At 41.3% G+C, this 17,691-nt stretch overlaps 1 protein-coding gene across 3 annotated transcripts; it reads right to left on the bottom strand.

Moving 5' to 3' along the window:
- Positions 1–1,502: 1,502 nt before the first annotated feature.
- LOC140946315 (uncharacterized) lies at positions 1,503–15,774 on the bottom strand. 3 transcript variants are annotated; one of them, XM_073395414.1, is made up of 9 exons: positions 15,643–15,774; positions 8,341–12,876; positions 7,426–7,658; positions 6,657–7,196; positions 6,116–6,479; positions 5,410–5,528; positions 3,789–3,884; positions 3,631–3,695; positions 1,503–2,897 (listed from the first exon to the last, which is right to left on the bottom strand). In XM_073395414.1, the coding sequence occupies exons 1-9, from the start codon at positions 15,704–15,706 to the stop codon at positions 2,732–2,734; spliced, it is 6,183 nt and encodes a 2,060-aa protein (XP_073251515.1). In that variant the 5' UTR covers positions 15,707–15,774; the 3' UTR covers positions 1,503–2,731. The 3 variants fall into 3 exon arrangements, with proteins under 3 accessions (XP_073251515.1, XP_073251516.1, XP_073251517.1); XM_073395415.1 differs by lacking the exon at positions 15,643–15,774 and adding an exon at positions 14,834–15,538; XM_073395416.1 differs by lacking the exon at positions 6,657–7,196.
- Positions 15,775–17,691: the final 1,917 nt, after the last annotated feature.

Below are 17,691 nucleotides of genomic sequence, written 5' to 3'. Positions count from 1 at the left end.
GAGCCCCGTGGTTGGTTGGGGTGGGGGGGGGGGCGGGGAGGCAATTTGACAGACTTGTGGGCTTCGTAAAACGGGCATTGTAAAAGAGTATTGGTTGAGCTAGCCTTACGTGGTATGAGCATGAGGAAGTACTCGCTGGAGGTAGAAATAGCAGTGAATAATCGCCCTCTGTCATATGTGGAATACGACGTACAGGTAGCTGTTTTGACCCTATGTGCCATGATGTTCGGTCAACCAAGACTTGTGCCAGGAGATAACACAGGAGAAGGAGATGCTGACTTGAGGAAGAGAGTGAAGTATCTACGCCGGTGTAAAGAGGTTCTATGGAATGGATGTAGTGGGGAATAGCTGATCGAAGTCTCTGAGGGAGAAGAGCCCCCCCCCCCCCCCCCCCCCCCCCCAAATCCCAGAGCAAGTGAGTTTCGCCCCGTTAGGAGGCCTACAGCTGTAGCAGCGGAGAACGTTCGCTGCATTGTGGAAGAAGAAGCTGTCGAAGACTTAACTTACTATTTATTTGATCCCAATTACTTGTATCAAATAGGGGAGAGTGTGAGAATTCGTAGGTTAACATTAGGATGTTAAGGTTTTGTTCACGTTTTTTCCTTTCTGAACTAGTCAGACGCTCCCTAAGGTCCTCGGGGCCTGGGAGACGAGGTTTAAGGATATATATGGTTCTGTTCTTCATCGTGAGCATGAGTTTATTGTCTGGAGGAACAGTTCCGACAACAATAATGCACCAGTCAATGTTAAGACCCAGGATAGGGGGACCGGGCATACCCAGAGGGATTCGAAATTTTGGGCCATTTTCATGTCATTTCTTTACCCGGAGGAGAAAGACAGATGTAAAATACCCCTCCCTTGGGGTACATTTTGTTCGATTTAGATGATATAAATTGCAATGCATACTTCCTCCTCACTCCCATTCAGATAGGAGATAAGAGTCCGTCAGAACTCTTTCGCTATTTGTGCCTCAACTTTCACAATTGTGTTAGCATTTTCTTCAGCGCGTTGTACGGTCACAATTGCCTTCAAACTTGTTGATACAAAACTAGAGAGCTCTGAGCTTATTTGCTGAAGTTAGGGAAAGATGTGTCGTAGTTGCAAAAAAAACCTTTGTAAAAAACTGCCGGTATGTCAAAGGTTTTTATACCTACAAGATAGTAGATAATAATTTCTTAAAGTTCCACTATTCTCCATTAAGGATGCAGAAAATCAGAGAAATCAATAAAATTTTTACTGCTGAAAAGCGCCATTTCAAGACGTGAGAAACATGCTAATAAATGGGTTCGGGCCACCTTGAGAATCAACCTGAAGATGTCGCGGATGGAAGCAAAAACCATGTACACTGGTAACTGGTCAAACAGTCACGTGAGGCATAAATTCGTGGCAAGGGATTCAAGGTAGCCAAAGTTAGATAGCGGTTTTACGTAATATTAAATAATTCCATTCTTGAAGTAAGTAAATTCATAAGTGTGCAAATAATGAACTGAATATTCTTGATAACATAATCCGCAAGCAGTTTTATCATACAGCAGTTTATTTTGTCTTTGAGGACAATAAACTTGTCTCTTCGGACAGGTATAATTCCATATAATCTTGGTTAACATGGTATAACATCCGCTTTATCAACGGATCTGGCGAGATAAACAATGTCAATGATCTCTCATATATCCACGAATCATTCAAGTAAATTAATAACCTTTTTTCGTAAAAAACCAAACTAAAACTATACTGAAGTTTAAATAGCTTCTTTGGACCAGAAGTAATAAATATCAAACACATATACAGCTGTATACAACTGAGAGCTAAGGAGTACTGAAAGACGAGCAAACGCGCCTAAAATTATTGATTACAACTCCCAACAATGCATGCTGGGAAGAACACTGACATTACCAAAGATTCCATAACACGACACAAAACTGACTTAATCCTGAGATGATTAAAGGAGCTGTGTATCGAAATTTACCAAAATTTAAAAAGTGGGACCTGTCACCAAATTGAATGAAACAAAAAAATAACCACGCAAAACGTTAAAAGAAGGTTTAAATAACACAACAAATACAAAAGAACTAGGGCCCTGATGGACAAACTTGAAGGAGATTGAAACGGACTGAAATTGTAGTTTTTGAAAATGTGTTAGCCTAACAGTTTTTCAAAGTTCATTTTTGTTGTTGGTAATGTTTAAAATAAGGCTTGGGAGATGTATTTTTTTGTTTGACACAAAGCTGTGCTTTTGTCATTCACAAGTAATTTCTCAATTTTCTGAGCGAATAAGGAGATGTCATTGGTATTACAAACAAAATGAACTAGCCTGCCGTGACAGAGCCCCTTTAATTTAGTCTGTAAATAACATTGTTCGGTGGACACTGCGCGCACTCAAAGTTGCAGCCAACTTGTTTCATCACGAACATTATCCAATCTCGTTCCCAGGGTGCTCTACTACTTTCTCTCTCTCCGGTGGCCGAGTAGCAGAGAGCCTGGGAGGTTGGGAAATTATCATGGGAAAGTCACTCACGTAATCAATCAACCCTTTTAGTAGTTTATGGTAGTTTAACATAGTAAACAAGACTATTGTAACCAAGACCTGTGACTGAAAATACAATGGATTTTTGATACGCTATAACTGCATTTTCTCCAGCTATAAGGAAAACCTGTTCAATTCGACAACTACGTTAACACAGCACCAAGCACGTTCTTAAGGGACTGGGAGAACAACTGCAGCAGCATAGTTTTATCTCTGTGGGTGACGAGGAGGTCTCTTGAGATTTGAAGCTGTCTTGGAGGCTACCACGGGTTTCCCAGTATTCCAGTGGGACTTGTAAATAGCAAATCCGTCTACTGAAATGGAGAGAGTCTTGGAAGGGATCTTAGTAAACTCTTTTCCGCCGCTGTTATATCTAAAATGACACAAGAGAAATGACAAACTTGTAAACTTGCCAATCAAACAAAAGCTAACCTTTGATAAAGGGGTATACAAAGGGGGAATTCCCTACGGTAGAGGAAAAGTAACGACAACGTTATAGAAACTTTCATACGAGATATTTCTACCCAAATCCATGAATCTATAGTTCTGGTGTACACTCCTCAAGGCAGGCGTTTTCTAGGGCGAGAATCTAAAGCTTCTGCTTTTATGTTTTTAAATTCCTCCACTTCATCTTACGTTACAAACATCCAATAAAATTTATTATGAAATTCCAAGAAATTTTTAAGGACGTTTTTAAGGGACCTGAAAGAAAATTTTATGAATTTCAAAAATAGTTTGCACCTCAGTGCAATGAGCGAATTTTGAACGTTTAGTAACATATATTGAGGCAATCATTGCATAATCCAGTACGAATCTTGATTATACTATATGTCATTACAATATCGATACTTGACCCTGGTTTCCGTGGTAAGCAATCGAACCATTAAGTATTTTACTGCTAATACACGTGGCGTTGGAATACAATTAGCATCTGTTAATCTCTACAAAAAATTTAGATCAGGAACCACTGGATTTAACAGAGCCGTGTGGTTTACTGCCACTACAGTTAGATATTTTCTAAAGAATTTATTGATTGTAGTCTCTTTTCTTTGAAGTATCAAAAAGCGAATTCCTTGTAGCTTAAAAAAAAGATGTTGATAACTTACTTGTACAGAAATTCAACCATTTTGCTCGTCACCACGCGAGGCCCGATTCCAAATACTTTGAAAAGCTACAAAGAAAATGAAATCCGTTAGATAAATACCATATAAGTCGAACGTTCAAATCAAACCTCTTTCAACAGCCAAATGTAAAGAAAATTAACCTGGTCGTTATCGAGGTTGTGTAGATATATTCCACGGAACTTAAGACCATCTTTAAATAAAATCATGAAGTGATGACCGTCAGATTCAGATATAGCCTGAAATAAAACCAAAAAAGATCAATCTTGAGAACATGTTTAATAACAATTACTAATATAGTACAAGGTCTTCTGCGCGAAACGGCTTGAGGAACGTTTTTGGGAGGTGCGTGGACCGAGAATTGAAGGGATCCCTCAACCCTCACAGAGAGCTTGCTCGTAGACTTGAAATAAATTCTTATTTTGGTAAATCGCAGGCTACATGGAGCAATCTATAACTTATGGACGAACTAAAATCATTCAGGCGGAACAAAAACGGGTATTTAAGAAACGCTCTTCAAGTAAAGCGTCATCGCTCCCACTGGACAATGACGGAAGCTGTCAGAGAGTGTCTTTTAAAAAACGAAGATGTATTTACGTGATTGGCGTGGATTGGCGATTTTTGTGTTTTGCGGGAACGAATCTTTGCGATTAGGACAGATTGGTTTTTCTTGCTGGGAATTAATTTTTGCGATTTTCAGAAAGTCGCGGACAAATTATTGATAATAATATTTTCGTTTTTATTGAGTACGTGAAATGGAAATACATACAATCGAAGCTCTACTTGCCACCATTCTCGTAAGCGACCAGCTCTAATTACGAACACCTTTTTGAAACCCCGTTTGAACTGCGACTTAAACTTTGTAATGAAAAGCTCTCGTAAGCGACCGCGACCACCTTTGGGATTACTTAACTGGACTTTTCCTTTGTTTTTAAGCTCTCGTAAGCGACCACTCAGACTCTTATTCATGTACATGAACTCTTAAATGAAACTGCACACTGCTCTAATGGTTCGTTGATAAAGATCTTGTACAATGCCGTATTGTATTTGTAAAAGTTCAATAAAGTTCAGATATAAAGACACTCATTAAAAACTAATTTCTTTTTTATTTCTTTATGAAGTATTAATGAGTTTCTGAAGCTCTCGGAAGCGACCACCCTCTATTGTTTTACCATGCAGTCGCGTACGAGAGCTCGGTCTCGGTCTCGGTCGCGACCAGCTCTAGTTACGACCACTATTTCGAATTTCCGATGCGGTCGCTTACAAGAGCTCCGACTGTATTTTCCAACAAAACTACGGTGTGCGTACCCTATGCAAAGGAGTAAACCAGATTACTTTTCTCTTTGTCATTCGATTACAATAGTATCTGCGGTGACTGATTGTTCTGATGATAGATCGGAAGTGATTTCATTATCAGCTGATGCATCGTCTTTATCAATTCTACCATTTGTGGGTTTCTTTCTGAACGAATGAGAAAGGTTGTAAATGAGCAGACACGATTTCCCAGTACTGAATTTTTTGGACCTTACTTAGGTTCACTCTGGGTAAATTTTTGCGGGCAAACCGTTTGCGGCAATATATATATTTGCGGATCGCAGGAAAAATCACAAGAAATAGAACCCGCATAAAATTTCGTACCACACGGTTCTCCAAAGACACAAATAAAAAGCAGTAAAGAGAAAAAAAGAAGCCAGCACATCCGTGTAAGTAATGTTTTCCCGCCATCGTATTTGGAAATATTTGATATTATTCATTTTAACAAACCTGTAGGCACTTTTCTTTTTGATCCTGGTTCACTGTACCTGACAAACACACGTATGATATGGCGTTCACGATGATCTTCCTGTTCGACTTCCCACTTGGTTTAACGTAACACTGAGGACCTAATAACAGAAACACTGACAGTTTAGAGTAGTGTTCAATCGACTGTCGTAAAACTGAAACCAAAGAAATTTCTCTGGAAAATCATAACAGGCAGACTGTCAAAAGAACCAAGCAGAACCAAGAAAATAAATGTAGCCGGCGCGGCAAAGCGCGGGGAATCAAGCACGAGAGGCGTTTGGTTTTAGATGATTGGTTCGGGGAGCGAGATAGTAATGAATACCAAGAAAGTAATCACAGTATAGTATTTCTTAAAATCCCTCGTGGTCCCGACGTTTTGCACTTGGTTCTCCTCGGCTTCGCTCACATTTTTTGCCTGCTTTCTCGGCTTTACAGCTTGACTTCAAACATAATTGGCGCGGCCAATCGAAAAAATAAAATTCTGAGTGCTCCCAACAGAAGTCAGAACTCCAACTTATAACTTTTAACAACTATTTTGGATGCTCTAAGCGCCAAACTCTGAAAGACTTGTCGGGGCTTAGCCATATCAACTAAGCTCATAACTCGGAAACATCCAACACCCTAACAGCAAATGTTCGTTTAAGTCGCAATAGATGATACGGAAATCAAAACAGCAGACCGCACATACCACTAAACTCCGCAAATCCAGAAGGCTGCGTGGGACCCTGTACGAAATAGCTGCTTGCGTCATCATTTGCATCATAGCGCTGTTCCTGAGGCCCCGGGCGGCGGTAAGTGGCGAAGGAGTCTGGGACTCGCGGGGCTTGTGTTTCTCTGATTCTCAGTTCCTGTTCGACTCTTTGTCGTTCCAATTCTTCTTTACGACGTCTTTCTTCTTCCACTCTTTGTAGCATCTCTTTTTCGCGTTGTTTTTCTTCTCTTTTTCTCTTTTTTTCAAGCTCCGCTTCCTTCCTTGTCCTGTCTTCCTCTTGTTTCTTCTGTCTCATTCGCAAGAACTTGTCTCGTTTTCTTTCTTGTTCTGGAGTCAAGCACTGCATAAATTATATGCAAACATAATATTTTAACACACGAGTTTATGCATAAGAGGTGAGATTGATTTGATTCCGGTTAAGACAAACCGCTTAAGCAAATAGAAAGGTAAATCAGATTTACCTTAAATTAAATTATCCTAAAGGGAAATTCGTAGCTGTTACATTCTAGCAACTTACCTGACTTCCGGGGCTTGTATCATCACCTATAAACATGGCCAGTCCTTTCTTGTACGGAGTGTGATGGTCCACCTCTATTTCTCCAGTACCCTCTTCAGGAGAAACAGTTTCTTGCTCAAGCTCCATATTTACAGCCGCTGTTTCAGGTCGGACCAACGGGGATGGGGTAGTCACGTGGCTCACGTCTACATTCCAACACTTCCGTGCGGGTGCAGTTTGGCGAGTAGCTGCTGGCTGTGATGACGGGCGCGTCGGTACCGAGCTGCCCTTGGAGCTTGCTTCGACCGCTGGCTGGGAAGACGGACACCTGATGTCAGGGTTGGTTCCTGAATCATTACGAGGAGGATAATCCGATAGTCGGAACTCTCGCGTCTCAAACTGCTGACCTTGAGAACCGTGTTGTGGAGCGGGGAGGGGAGAGTTAGAAGGGGATGACCAAGCAATAGGAGGGGACGATTGATCTGGAAATTCGGCCACAGGCTTCCTCGGCTGGTCCTGGGATTGAGACTTCATAACCGTTGCCTTGTCGGATGTCAGCGCCTACAATAATTACAACATCAAAAATGCAGTGCATCTATAAAATTTACCAAACGCTGTTGAACACTTCCATTACACACTTTGTAACTGAAGGAAAATAAACAGTTTACCCTTGTTCTTTCATAACATAACCTTTGTCAAATTAATTTTGTTCAGCTAAGGACAAAAGATGAATTTACAAAAGCTAATTTTGCAGTGTTCAAAACTGTTTTTAAGACATCGCATAACTAACCTCAAACCCAGGTCCCTCTCCAACAGCCTGACCTCCTTGAGCTTTGCCGATTACATACCAAAACGCAGTTTGTCCCAGTCTCCGACGCTGATCCTCCCACTCAGCTTGGGCACGATGTTTCTCAGCCTCGATATGGCGCCGTTTTTCGTCAAGCTGCATGCGCAGGTAAGCCAGTTGTGACGTCACAGCTTGATCATCTTCGGCATCGGCCGGCTCCAATTCCTCAATTTCACCTTAAACACAAGCCTTTGTTAATCGCACGTCGTTACAAACCCATGAACGTCACGCAATCTAATGTCAATTAAAATTGTTTACCCAAACAGTTACCTAACAAAACAGCTGGTACTGGACTATGGAAAAACAACACCGTGACTGCAGAAAAGAGAAATTTAGGTATGTTGTGATTCCCTTTGTTTATACTTCTTGTCATCATTACCATAACCAAAAACAAAGGAATTTTAACATTGCAGCAAGGATAGAATTGAGCCACAACACGTACATTCACAAAGGGTGATCAACACAGTTCTACCAGACCTATTTTTGGCCTCTTCAAAAATACACCACTATACAGCATGGCCTAATCTTACCTTCTTCATTACCTAAGGCGAGCTGTTTCACGGAAATCGTTTTTTTCCCACTGAATGTAAATTTGCTTGTCCTAACTAAATAAAGTACTAATGACTACAAATGAACGCCTAATGTGAATCTGTACTTCTTCATTCCCTATTTGATTTCGTTTTTAGGATTTGATGAATTCGCTTTTTTTGCTTTTATTTTTGGCGCGGGGGGGGGGGGGGGGCTGGGGGGGGGCAATTTCTAGTCAGTGAATTTTATCTCAAGAACTTCGGCGTGAATAGAGAGGAGAAAATGATCAGCCATAATAAATCCTCGCGGGTAATCATTATACCAACAAACCTTTTGCCTCCGAACGAGAATCGGTTATTTGATTAAGAACATCAGTAGGAGATATTCCACAGTCATCGGCAACATCCATGAGACTCGCAATTTGGTCTAACACACTGCCGCTTGGGCGCCACGTGGCCCGTCCACGAGTAGGCGCGCTGCTTGACACTGCCAAAGGCTCCTTTGTTTCTAGCCCCACTATTTCAGCATCCCTTGTGGGTACCAAGTCAGTATCAAGTGTACATTTGTATCCGGAAACTTGGCGATTTCTATCAGTACTTTCCAACTTGTTGCAATTGGATGAAGAGGTGGCGTTTTTTGTATCCCTAACGTCTTTTTTAGGTTCCAAAACACCAGAAACCTTTTCAACCTTGTCATCGTTAATCTGGAATTTCGAAAATGTTTGCTGGGGACGAGTAGAATCAAAGAACTCTATTACAAATGAATCAGGGTTTGACTGCAAAGGGTTTGGTTTCTTCAAAAACTGTCGTTTTGGTTTTGGTGGCGACTTCCTTCTTCCAATACTCGATTTAATAGGAATGGAAGTGTTTTGATTATGTTCGCTTAGTTCAAACTCTTTCGTATCATCTGATTTCAAAACAATACTGTTTGACAACTTCTCAAGAGCTTCGATCACCGGTATATCACGTGATATCTCGTCCATGTGATCAAGCGTAAACGTTCTTCGGTTGGAGTCTTCGCTGACGTGCGAAAGCTCTATGGCGTTGTCAAGGTCTTTAACTGGAGCAACAACTTTTGCTAAATTCAAATCTTCATTTGAACTGTCAAGAATGTATGTATTGGCTCGAACACGCGAAGACTCAAAACTCTGAGAAGAAATATCATTATCAGAGAACGAAGACACAAATCCAGAATCGACAGACCGAGGTCTGACGTCCTTGAAGGACGCAGCTGGTTCGGCAGGTTTTTCAAAGCTTATGTCGTCTAAGAAATCCTCTACTGAAGTACCAGACTGGAATGCCTCCTGCACGGCGAACGCAACGTCGCTTAGTGAATAAGCCTTTCGTATGGATGGAGGATAAGGAGACCCGTCGGGGGTGGTGAAAGAGAACTGCCCCTTTATGGCTGTTTCAGAGTAGCGTTTCCGTTTCCGATTATCCTTTCCTAATTGCGTTATTGGTAAATCTCCGCTCATTGCCGCTAACGAGAATTCCGCGAGTTCATTTGTAAGTTCATCTAGTGCTTGTATCACAGGTATTCCTGCCATTTTGGCATCTTCCAGAGTTCTACAAACATTCTCCAGCGAGTGTGTGTACCTGTCACTCTCTTTTTCGGTCCCGTCGTTTATAAGGTCTGAATCAGATTTGGAGTTAAGACGCATGAGATTTGTCCTTTGAGACGCTTCTGATTTCCCAACTGAACTTACGTCTTTTAGCGTCTCTACAACCGGAATTCCCTTCGCTTTTGCATCGTCAATTGTCAGTGAGACGCTTTCCAAAGAATACGTATTCCGTTCGGACTCAGTGGTGCAAGATTCAGGACGAAGTTCGTTTGACCCAAGCACAGAATCGTTATTCGACGTATTCTGCCGAAAGCTTTCTGTTCGCTGAGGATCTCTTGCCATTTCTTTAGCATTCGCTTCAAGCAGACGCTCGCAAGCTGATGTTAAATAATCCAACTTTTGAACGACACCAAGGCCGCTAGCGATATTTTCACTATTGTGTGGTTTTGATGTCAAAGCTTCTTGGGATTTGAAGTGGAAACTTATCGGCGACATCATTCGTTTTTGACTTCCATCATATAGACGTAGCTTGGTTCCCTCGCCGATGGTCTCCAGAGGACTGGCCAGTGCGTAGGTCTTCCTGTTGATTAGTTTCTCTTGTCTTCGATGTACAGCATCTGGTGTCTGTCTAACGGGGGAATCTTTAGAAGAAGTCAAATGTCCTAACGCGTCAACAACTGGGAGTCCCCTCTGCTTAGCATGTTCTAAAGTGTGGCTGACTTCATCAAGGGTGTAAGTACCCCTGTTGTCTGCTCCTTGGTCTGGTATCTTAAGTCGCAACGGGCTCTTTGGTTTGTCCTTTGCCAAAGCCCCCAGTACTTCAATCACAGGTACTCCAGTAATCTTAGCGTGTTCAATTGACTTTGACACTTCATCTAAAGTGTATGTCCGCCTTTTGTCAACACTTTCTTTCTCTTTACACTCCTTACTTGTCTCTTTATTTCTTGCCAAATTCTCCAAAGTTTCCACTACAGGAATGCCTTGTTCCGAAGCAGTTTGTAATGCACATGACACTTCATCCAATGTATAAGTTCCTCGCCTTTCTTCAGACAGCTGAATCTTCACACTTCCGTCCTCGGAAAGGTCATTTTTTGATAAATGCTCAAGCGTCTTAACCACAGGAACGCCATCTTTCTCACCATCTTGAAAAGAAGTAGACACGTCCTCAAGGTCGTATGTGCCTCGTTTCCCTGAGTTCACCGCATGGGGCCGTTCGCGCCTATGAGATGTTGGAAACTCTTCGTCGCTGTCGCAAGTCACGCAATCCTCAAGTTGTTCTAGGGCGTCTTCAAAGGTAGCTTCAAACTCGTCTCGGGTGATGGACGACAAAGCGTGTGCATCACATCTTTTTGGTTCATACGTCCCATCCTCAGTGGAGTTATCACTGCCATGATGAACATGGGAATTCCGCTGCTGCTTTTCCTCCTTCGCTAAGTGGTTTAGTGTCACAGAAACTGGGATTCCCTTCTCTACAGCCTCCTCAATAGCGTGAGAAACTGTATCTAAAGTGTAAGTTCCTCGATTCTGAGGATTTGGCTGACTTGTCACTTCTGAAGTTGTCTCAGCAAATGAATGGCGTTCCTTCTCAGATGCGAGCGAATGAAGAGCCTCCACTGTGGGCAAGCCTTTCTCTTCAGCCTCTTGCAAAGTCTGTGACACAGAGTCTAAGGTAAAGGTGCCACGCTTTGGAGTGTTTTCCTCGTCAGTTGACAAGGTCGATGACTGTAACTCATTTTTATTCGCGAGCTGTAATAATACTTGGCTCACAGACAAACCCTTGTTCTGGCCTTCTTGAAGAGTTTGCGACACAGGTTCAAGAGTAAACGTCCCGCGCTTTACGACAGATTCGTTATTAGCTGCGACTTTCGATGGCTGACATTCCTCCTCTTTCGCCAGCTGAGACAAAACCTCTGATGGAAACCAGCCTTCATCAGCTCCCCTTTGTATAGAAAGCGAAACCGAATCCAAAGTGTACGTCGATCGCTTTTCTGCTGATTCTTGTCTCTCGTCTGAAGGTGAATCCGTTTTGTTTGAGTTGACACGTTCATTTGGAAAATAAGTTTCGATCGCGTTATCAATTTCTCGAGACACGCTCTCCAAAGTAAATGTACTTCGTTTTAGGGGTGTTTCGTCTACAAGCGCCGAGGAATCATCATGTGACTGCTGTTGGCATTGCTTTAATTCTTCCTTACTTGCTAGATCGTTTAGTATAGTTGTTATAGGTAGACCTTCACCATCTTCGTTCTCTGTCGACTGTGGCAAGCGTTCCAACGTAAAAGTGTCACGTTTTCTCTCGTCAGAATTCACGTCCACGAATCCGTGCCTTGTCACTGCCTCTTCCAGCTTGACATCTGAGCAAGTCAAACCAGCCTCGCCTACGTTCGATCGCTGTAGCTGAATCTTTGCACTCGATTTCTGTTGGTACTTGCGATTTGAACGCGTCTTTAAGGCCATAAACGGGGAATGCAATACACCTGGTTCTCCCTTTGCCCGTTTTAATTGAGGTTCGTCATCAAAGCCCACCTCAAATGCCACGAATCTGTCCTTAACAACGCCCTGTTCGTTATCAACAGTTCCAGTTTCTCTTTTATCAATCGCCACTAATTCCCCATTATTTGCGGCTTCCTGCTCCTTCTTATTTACCGTTCCGAATTTTGCACTATTTATGGCTTTGACTTCCCTGTTATTTCCTAGACCGAAATCCACGGATTCAAGGTCGCTGCTATTTAGGATTTTAGGTTCCCGCTCATTTATAGCTCGCGTTTCACAAGCTGACTTTCTCTGCAGATCTTTAGTACGAAATCTTGACGTTACACGGGGAGGTGGTTGAGGTTTAGTGGCTTTTTGAAAGTCAATGTTAAACGCTACACCCTTTCCAGTGGTCAGGTTGGACTGTTCCCTACCTGACGTGACATATTCTTTGGTTGGTGTTAAATCCAAGCGTGACACACCGGCCGCGGCCGACAACGCTGCTATCCGGTCCCGAATACTTCCACCAGCAGGGGTGTCACGTTCAGAAGCGGTAGAGATTGAAGAAGGATTCTCAAATGTTTTAGGTTCATTTTCAAGAGAGGTGAAGGCTGAAGCACTTGATATTTTCCCATTTAGCAAAAACCTAGAGGAAAAAGCTGTTTGTTTTTTATTTTCCGACGAAGGAGGGACAGGTGCGCTTTGTTTCCAAGGAGACGTCTCGTCTTGGAACAGAGGTTTTGAGCGAAAGGCCGTCGCTGCCATAAAATGTGGTTTCTCATGGGTGAAAAATTCATCAGCTGAGTGCTTCGTCCGTGTGTCGTCCTGCATGCAACCTGCAAAATAATATGAATATTAAAGTCAATAAACTGCACACCAGACGAAAAAATAAATACTGCCTATACATAACAAATGGAGATAGTTTAGTGAAAAAAGTGACATCGCCAAAACACACGACCCAATGACAGTCGACGGCAACAAATTTAAGCATTCGAAGGTCTGCGATAACACTGAACTTGAAGCGATCAATTTCACATTGCATAAGACAGGAAAAGAGAGATGTTGGGGGAGGGGGAGCAGATTAATTTGCAATTTGTGGTGGACGTATAAATACGCCTTCCAATCATAAGTGATTATATCACCCCTCGCGTGTCTCCCTCTCTTTTGCCCATATTACTTTCATGCGCCTGCTAAGTTATACGAAGGCTAGGCCGGCTCTTGAGGTTAAAGTTGGATTTGCTATTTGATAGGCCTGTATATATGACAAACATCGGGAATAAGAACTGACAACCACTAACTTTGAGAATGCCACCCTTGGTGTTTTATTTCCGTTCCAAGATAACAGAAGAGGCCACGATTTACAGTGGCCAAGTCTGAGAGCCAACATACGAGACATGCCGGGGGTGTTGTCATGCCGGAACCTAACAGAGCAAACTCAGCTCATGCTAGGCAAATATATTACCAACCCCTAGATGAAGCACTGTTATTGTGCACACATGATGGACTATATAAAACGGGATATAAATTGCTTACATTTTCATTAACAAAATATTATGTTCTGTAGAGGCTTTGTACATGTATGCCATTTTGTGGTGCATACGCTACTATTGGCGCTATATAAAAAATATATTTCTTAAAATTTTTTTCAGACGTCTGTCCATTCAAAAACCCGCGATAGATTGTCAAACAGAATGCCAAAGAGTAGCTAAGGTAAATGGCTGATCCGTCTTGCGCTAATGATGAAAAAATAATTCCTTCGTGTGTGGTTTCACCAAAAAGTGTTTCAAGAACATGATAGCAATATAATCACAATGAACATGTTTGTGATGCAAAATGAAAAACACAAATGAAGTAACAGGATACAAAATAAACATGGAATGGTGGCTCTATGAAAAATACAACGATAAAAAGAATCCTGGCTTCCACGGTGCTTCAGTAAATACAGAACTGACTTGCCAAAAGGCATCTGCTCGTGATAATGAAATTCATCATATAATCAGTACTTACATGAAAATTTGTCTAGCAACCCCCTAACGAGTCAAAAATGTACAAAATGCAAACACGACTGAACTCAGTTTTGTAGAAATTAAACAAGACATAAAACTTTCTCCTGTAAACAGCGACTAAAAGGCGACATTTAGACAAAAAACAAAATCACTTCTCAAGACCAGTGCGTGAGAGCAATATTCATTATGCTTTAGCTCAATATATGCTTTGCTAGATAAAAAATAATTGGAAAATGATCATTGTAAATATTGTATATTGAATCCAATAAAATATCGAACTTTCTCAGACAAGCATTTTAAAATTTTTTCGCGCATTTCAAACATAAACTATTTAGAACAACTATTACATGATTATGTTAAGTAAAACAACGAACAAACAAGGTTTTTCGAAAACAGATCGTATACGAAAATAATCTACTCTGCAGCTTCTAGGGAATATATTAAACTAGGTTCTCCTCCGATACCCGCCTCATGCAAATGTTTTTAAAGTCTTTTATTTGGCAAGAGCTAACACTTCTACAATTATATTGGAATCTCGTTGTGTTGCAAGGCTAACTTTCGGGTCTATGAATAAAACACTACGTCCCTTACGAGCATTTTTTTCCTCTCTGAAAAGAAATCGTAGTGTGACCATTCATGTGAAGGTTATAAGCAAGTCATATCCTGGGGTACTATTAGATTTAAATATTGGTGAATACTTAAATTCATGCATGGTTATGAATCAGCTTGAATTCTCAGACAGTAAATTGTTAGCTATACTTTGTTTAAATGAATTACAGTGGAATACCTTGAATTCTCTTCCAACAGACATTTAAAAGGCCCAGCAATATGATACACTCAACAAACCATCATGAGTGGACATAAACACGTCCACTTCCGGTGACGGTGTCGTACGACAAACTCCTTGGGAAATTTAATGATCGGCGTGGCTATTTTCAGTTCTTTCGACTTGATTTTCGTGAATTTCAGGGAGGATTTCCCGTTAGAGTCAGAGCACAAAAATGTCAAACAGATGCTTAGAGCCAAACGTGGTTAAAACGAATGCAGATCGCTCGCCATAACACCGCGTCTGTAAGCTATATCCAACAGTATTCTACCATTTCGTTCACATACGAGTCGTCGTTTACAAGGCAAAAGGTTATTTTGGCTTTATGACGTTTCATTCAATCCAACATCAAAGTCCTTCGAATTTCATTCCTGGGTAATGACATCATAACAAGCGATGCTTCGCTTACAGAATAGAACGCGGTGATGTAGCAGTTCGATAAAATCCTCGGCGTACACGTTGACTATTTAAATATCGGCTGTTCGCGAACTTCCCTCTTTCACTATCTCCTGTCGGGCTGGATCGCACACGCTGAGTTATTTGTAAAAGATCTAAGAGATCAGCTGAGTTTAAACCAGTGTAACAACGCAAAAACCGATTAAAAAACGCGCAAAAACATATCCATTGCCACGATTATCAAAGATAATATATTCAGTTTTCAACATGCAAATTACAGACTAGAGCTGTGCGCGCGAAGTACAAGCACATCAACAATCATTCTATTCGCATACATTATTCATTATTAACGTTAAGAATGTAGGTAAACGTACCTTTCTTCTGCAGGTCAAAGGGATTTCTCTGCGTCCAAGCAAGATGACTTGAAAGCGTCTTCATCACCGGCGGCACGGCTTTGTCAGCTGCGAATCACTCATGCGTGTTTAAAGTGAGTGTCAAAAAAACACGCGAAAACACAGTCACGTTATTCGACACTAACGCGAGATCGAAGGCTTCTCACAATCGCAGTAAAACCACGCAAACGGACCTTTACAAGAATATTTCTCACTCTTCTGAACAAGTCAAACAGTAGTAATTGCCGATAAACGGATAAGAAAGCAGTAAAGCAGTATTGATCAGTCTACAATGAATGAATTTGAGAACGTTTGTTACAATACCAATTTCCTGAATTTGAGATAACGAACCAAATCAGCTTAAGTTAAGGATGTCAAAGGGTGTAGTGTTTGTCAAGTAAAACAAATTGCTTCGGCCGCACCTCGGAATTACTTCATCAAACGGAAAAGAGAGATTAAAGCAAGCAGATCGCTTCCACCGGCGGATATACACCAGCTGTCTTCTGCAAGAAAAACAACTTTTCTGTAATTTAGATACAAAATATATAATTATAGCCATACTTGACATTTATGGCGCTGGTCAAATATTTCCTGCAACATGGTCGACACATCTCTAGAAATAGTCTTCTTCACAAGGTTTGTTTTTCACCTCAGGAGATACGCGAAAAAAGTAAACATTATCATTGAGTCACTTTTAACGTAAAAAAAAATTACAACCTTTCGTTTGGAAAGCACACAATTTTTGAATACATGAAACTAAGCCAACTTGAAATAAAAACATCAATATAATCCAGACAACAAGAATCTTGCCATAATGATTTTCAAAACTGCAACAAGCTTTGTTCGTCACGAAAACCCAAAAGGTGAGTTGTAAGTCAACCAATCTCTACGACTTTGCCCGCAAAATCAAATCATATTTAGGATGAGGTTCTTTTCCAGCTAGATAAGGAACTTAATAAATTGTGAAGAATGTTCTAAATAACTGACTCATTAGAAGCATATATTAGTGAAATGGCAACCTGAATTGAACAATTTCTTTTCTAAAGGATGAAATCTGCCTACAATTTGCCTTACAGATCCGCTATTGAGTTTATGGTTACTAATTATCACGAGATATGGATATAAGAATCTTATCTCTTCGGTGAGCCTTCCACACTGGTTCCAGCCTGTCGTTATTGTTCTCTGAATCTTACTTGCAAAGCAATATAAAGAGCAGCTATCCAAGATAGTTTGCGACTGAACTAAATTATGTTGCAGGCAAACTGCACAAACAAAAGCAATGAATTGTTTTGCATTGTTTGGTTTTGAAATGTTCTTAACCGCTCGCGGGCCACACTCTTGTAATAAGTTTTTGTGTAAGATGATGTCAGATTGAGTGCAGATAGAGCCTAGGAGATCACTTTGGACTCACCATAAATAGTATGCGGTTTACAGCAAGGAAAGTTCTTATTTCCGTAAGTTTTGGAATTTTTCACCTATTCAGTTCTCTCTTGTCCAGTACCAGCCAAGTTCTTACCATCCCCTCCCAGCATTTCTTACCTTTTTCATTGAGCATAACTTGTCCTCCTACCCCACTCTTTGCTGCAGTAAGCCAACTGATCCTCGCCCCAGGGCTTCCACGTCCTGTCTGTCTTGGGCTGCTACGCCTTCTGGGACTGCTTGTTGGGCTGTTAATCTCGTGTGCAGTCTATTCGAAGAGACAGCTGGTCAGTAAATTGACAGGAGGCCTGGGCCACTGTATGTAGTTAGTTTCGAGCGAAGTTTATGCCACAATCACACAACAAAATTAATCCACGAGTTGTGCTCGGCTCGATAAGCTCTAATCCAAGGTTAAATGGGCTAAGTTACCCTGTTTACTATCTTTTTTTTTAAGATTATGTTCCAGTTTTGTTATTTACTATTATATCTCGGCACCGAAACTGTTTAATGTCGTTTGTCGCGACGGATGCCAGGGATGGTCGTGAATTGAAACTTGGCAAAGTTGGTCCAACTTTTTCGCTCTGCCTGTAAAAATCACCAAGAAAATTACTA

This window comes from Porites lutea, chromosome 8 (assembly GCF_958299795.1).
Source record: "Porites lutea chromosome 8, jaPorLute2.1, whole genome shotgun sequence".
NCBI lineage: Eukaryota > Metazoa > Cnidaria > Anthozoa > Scleractinia > Poritidae > Porites > Porites lutea.
Note: the sequence above shows the minus strand (reverse complement) of the source record. Positions and strands in the feature narration are given on the sequence as shown.

Bases quoted from the DNA above. Each gene is read 5' to 3' on its own strand.
- LOC140946315 (XM_073395414.1), bottom strand. From the start codon at position 15,706: ATGAAGACGCTTTCAAGTCATCTTGCTTGGACGCAGAGAAATCCCTTT. The intron at 12,877-15,642 runs GTACGTTTACCT...ATTATTTTGCAG, and splicing joins CTTTGACCTGCAGAAGAAAG to GTTGCATGCAGGACGACACA. The intron at 3,885-5,409 runs GTTTGTTAAAAT...GTTTTATTTCAG, and splicing joins AAAAAGAAAAGTGCCTACAG to GCTATATCTGAATCTGACGG.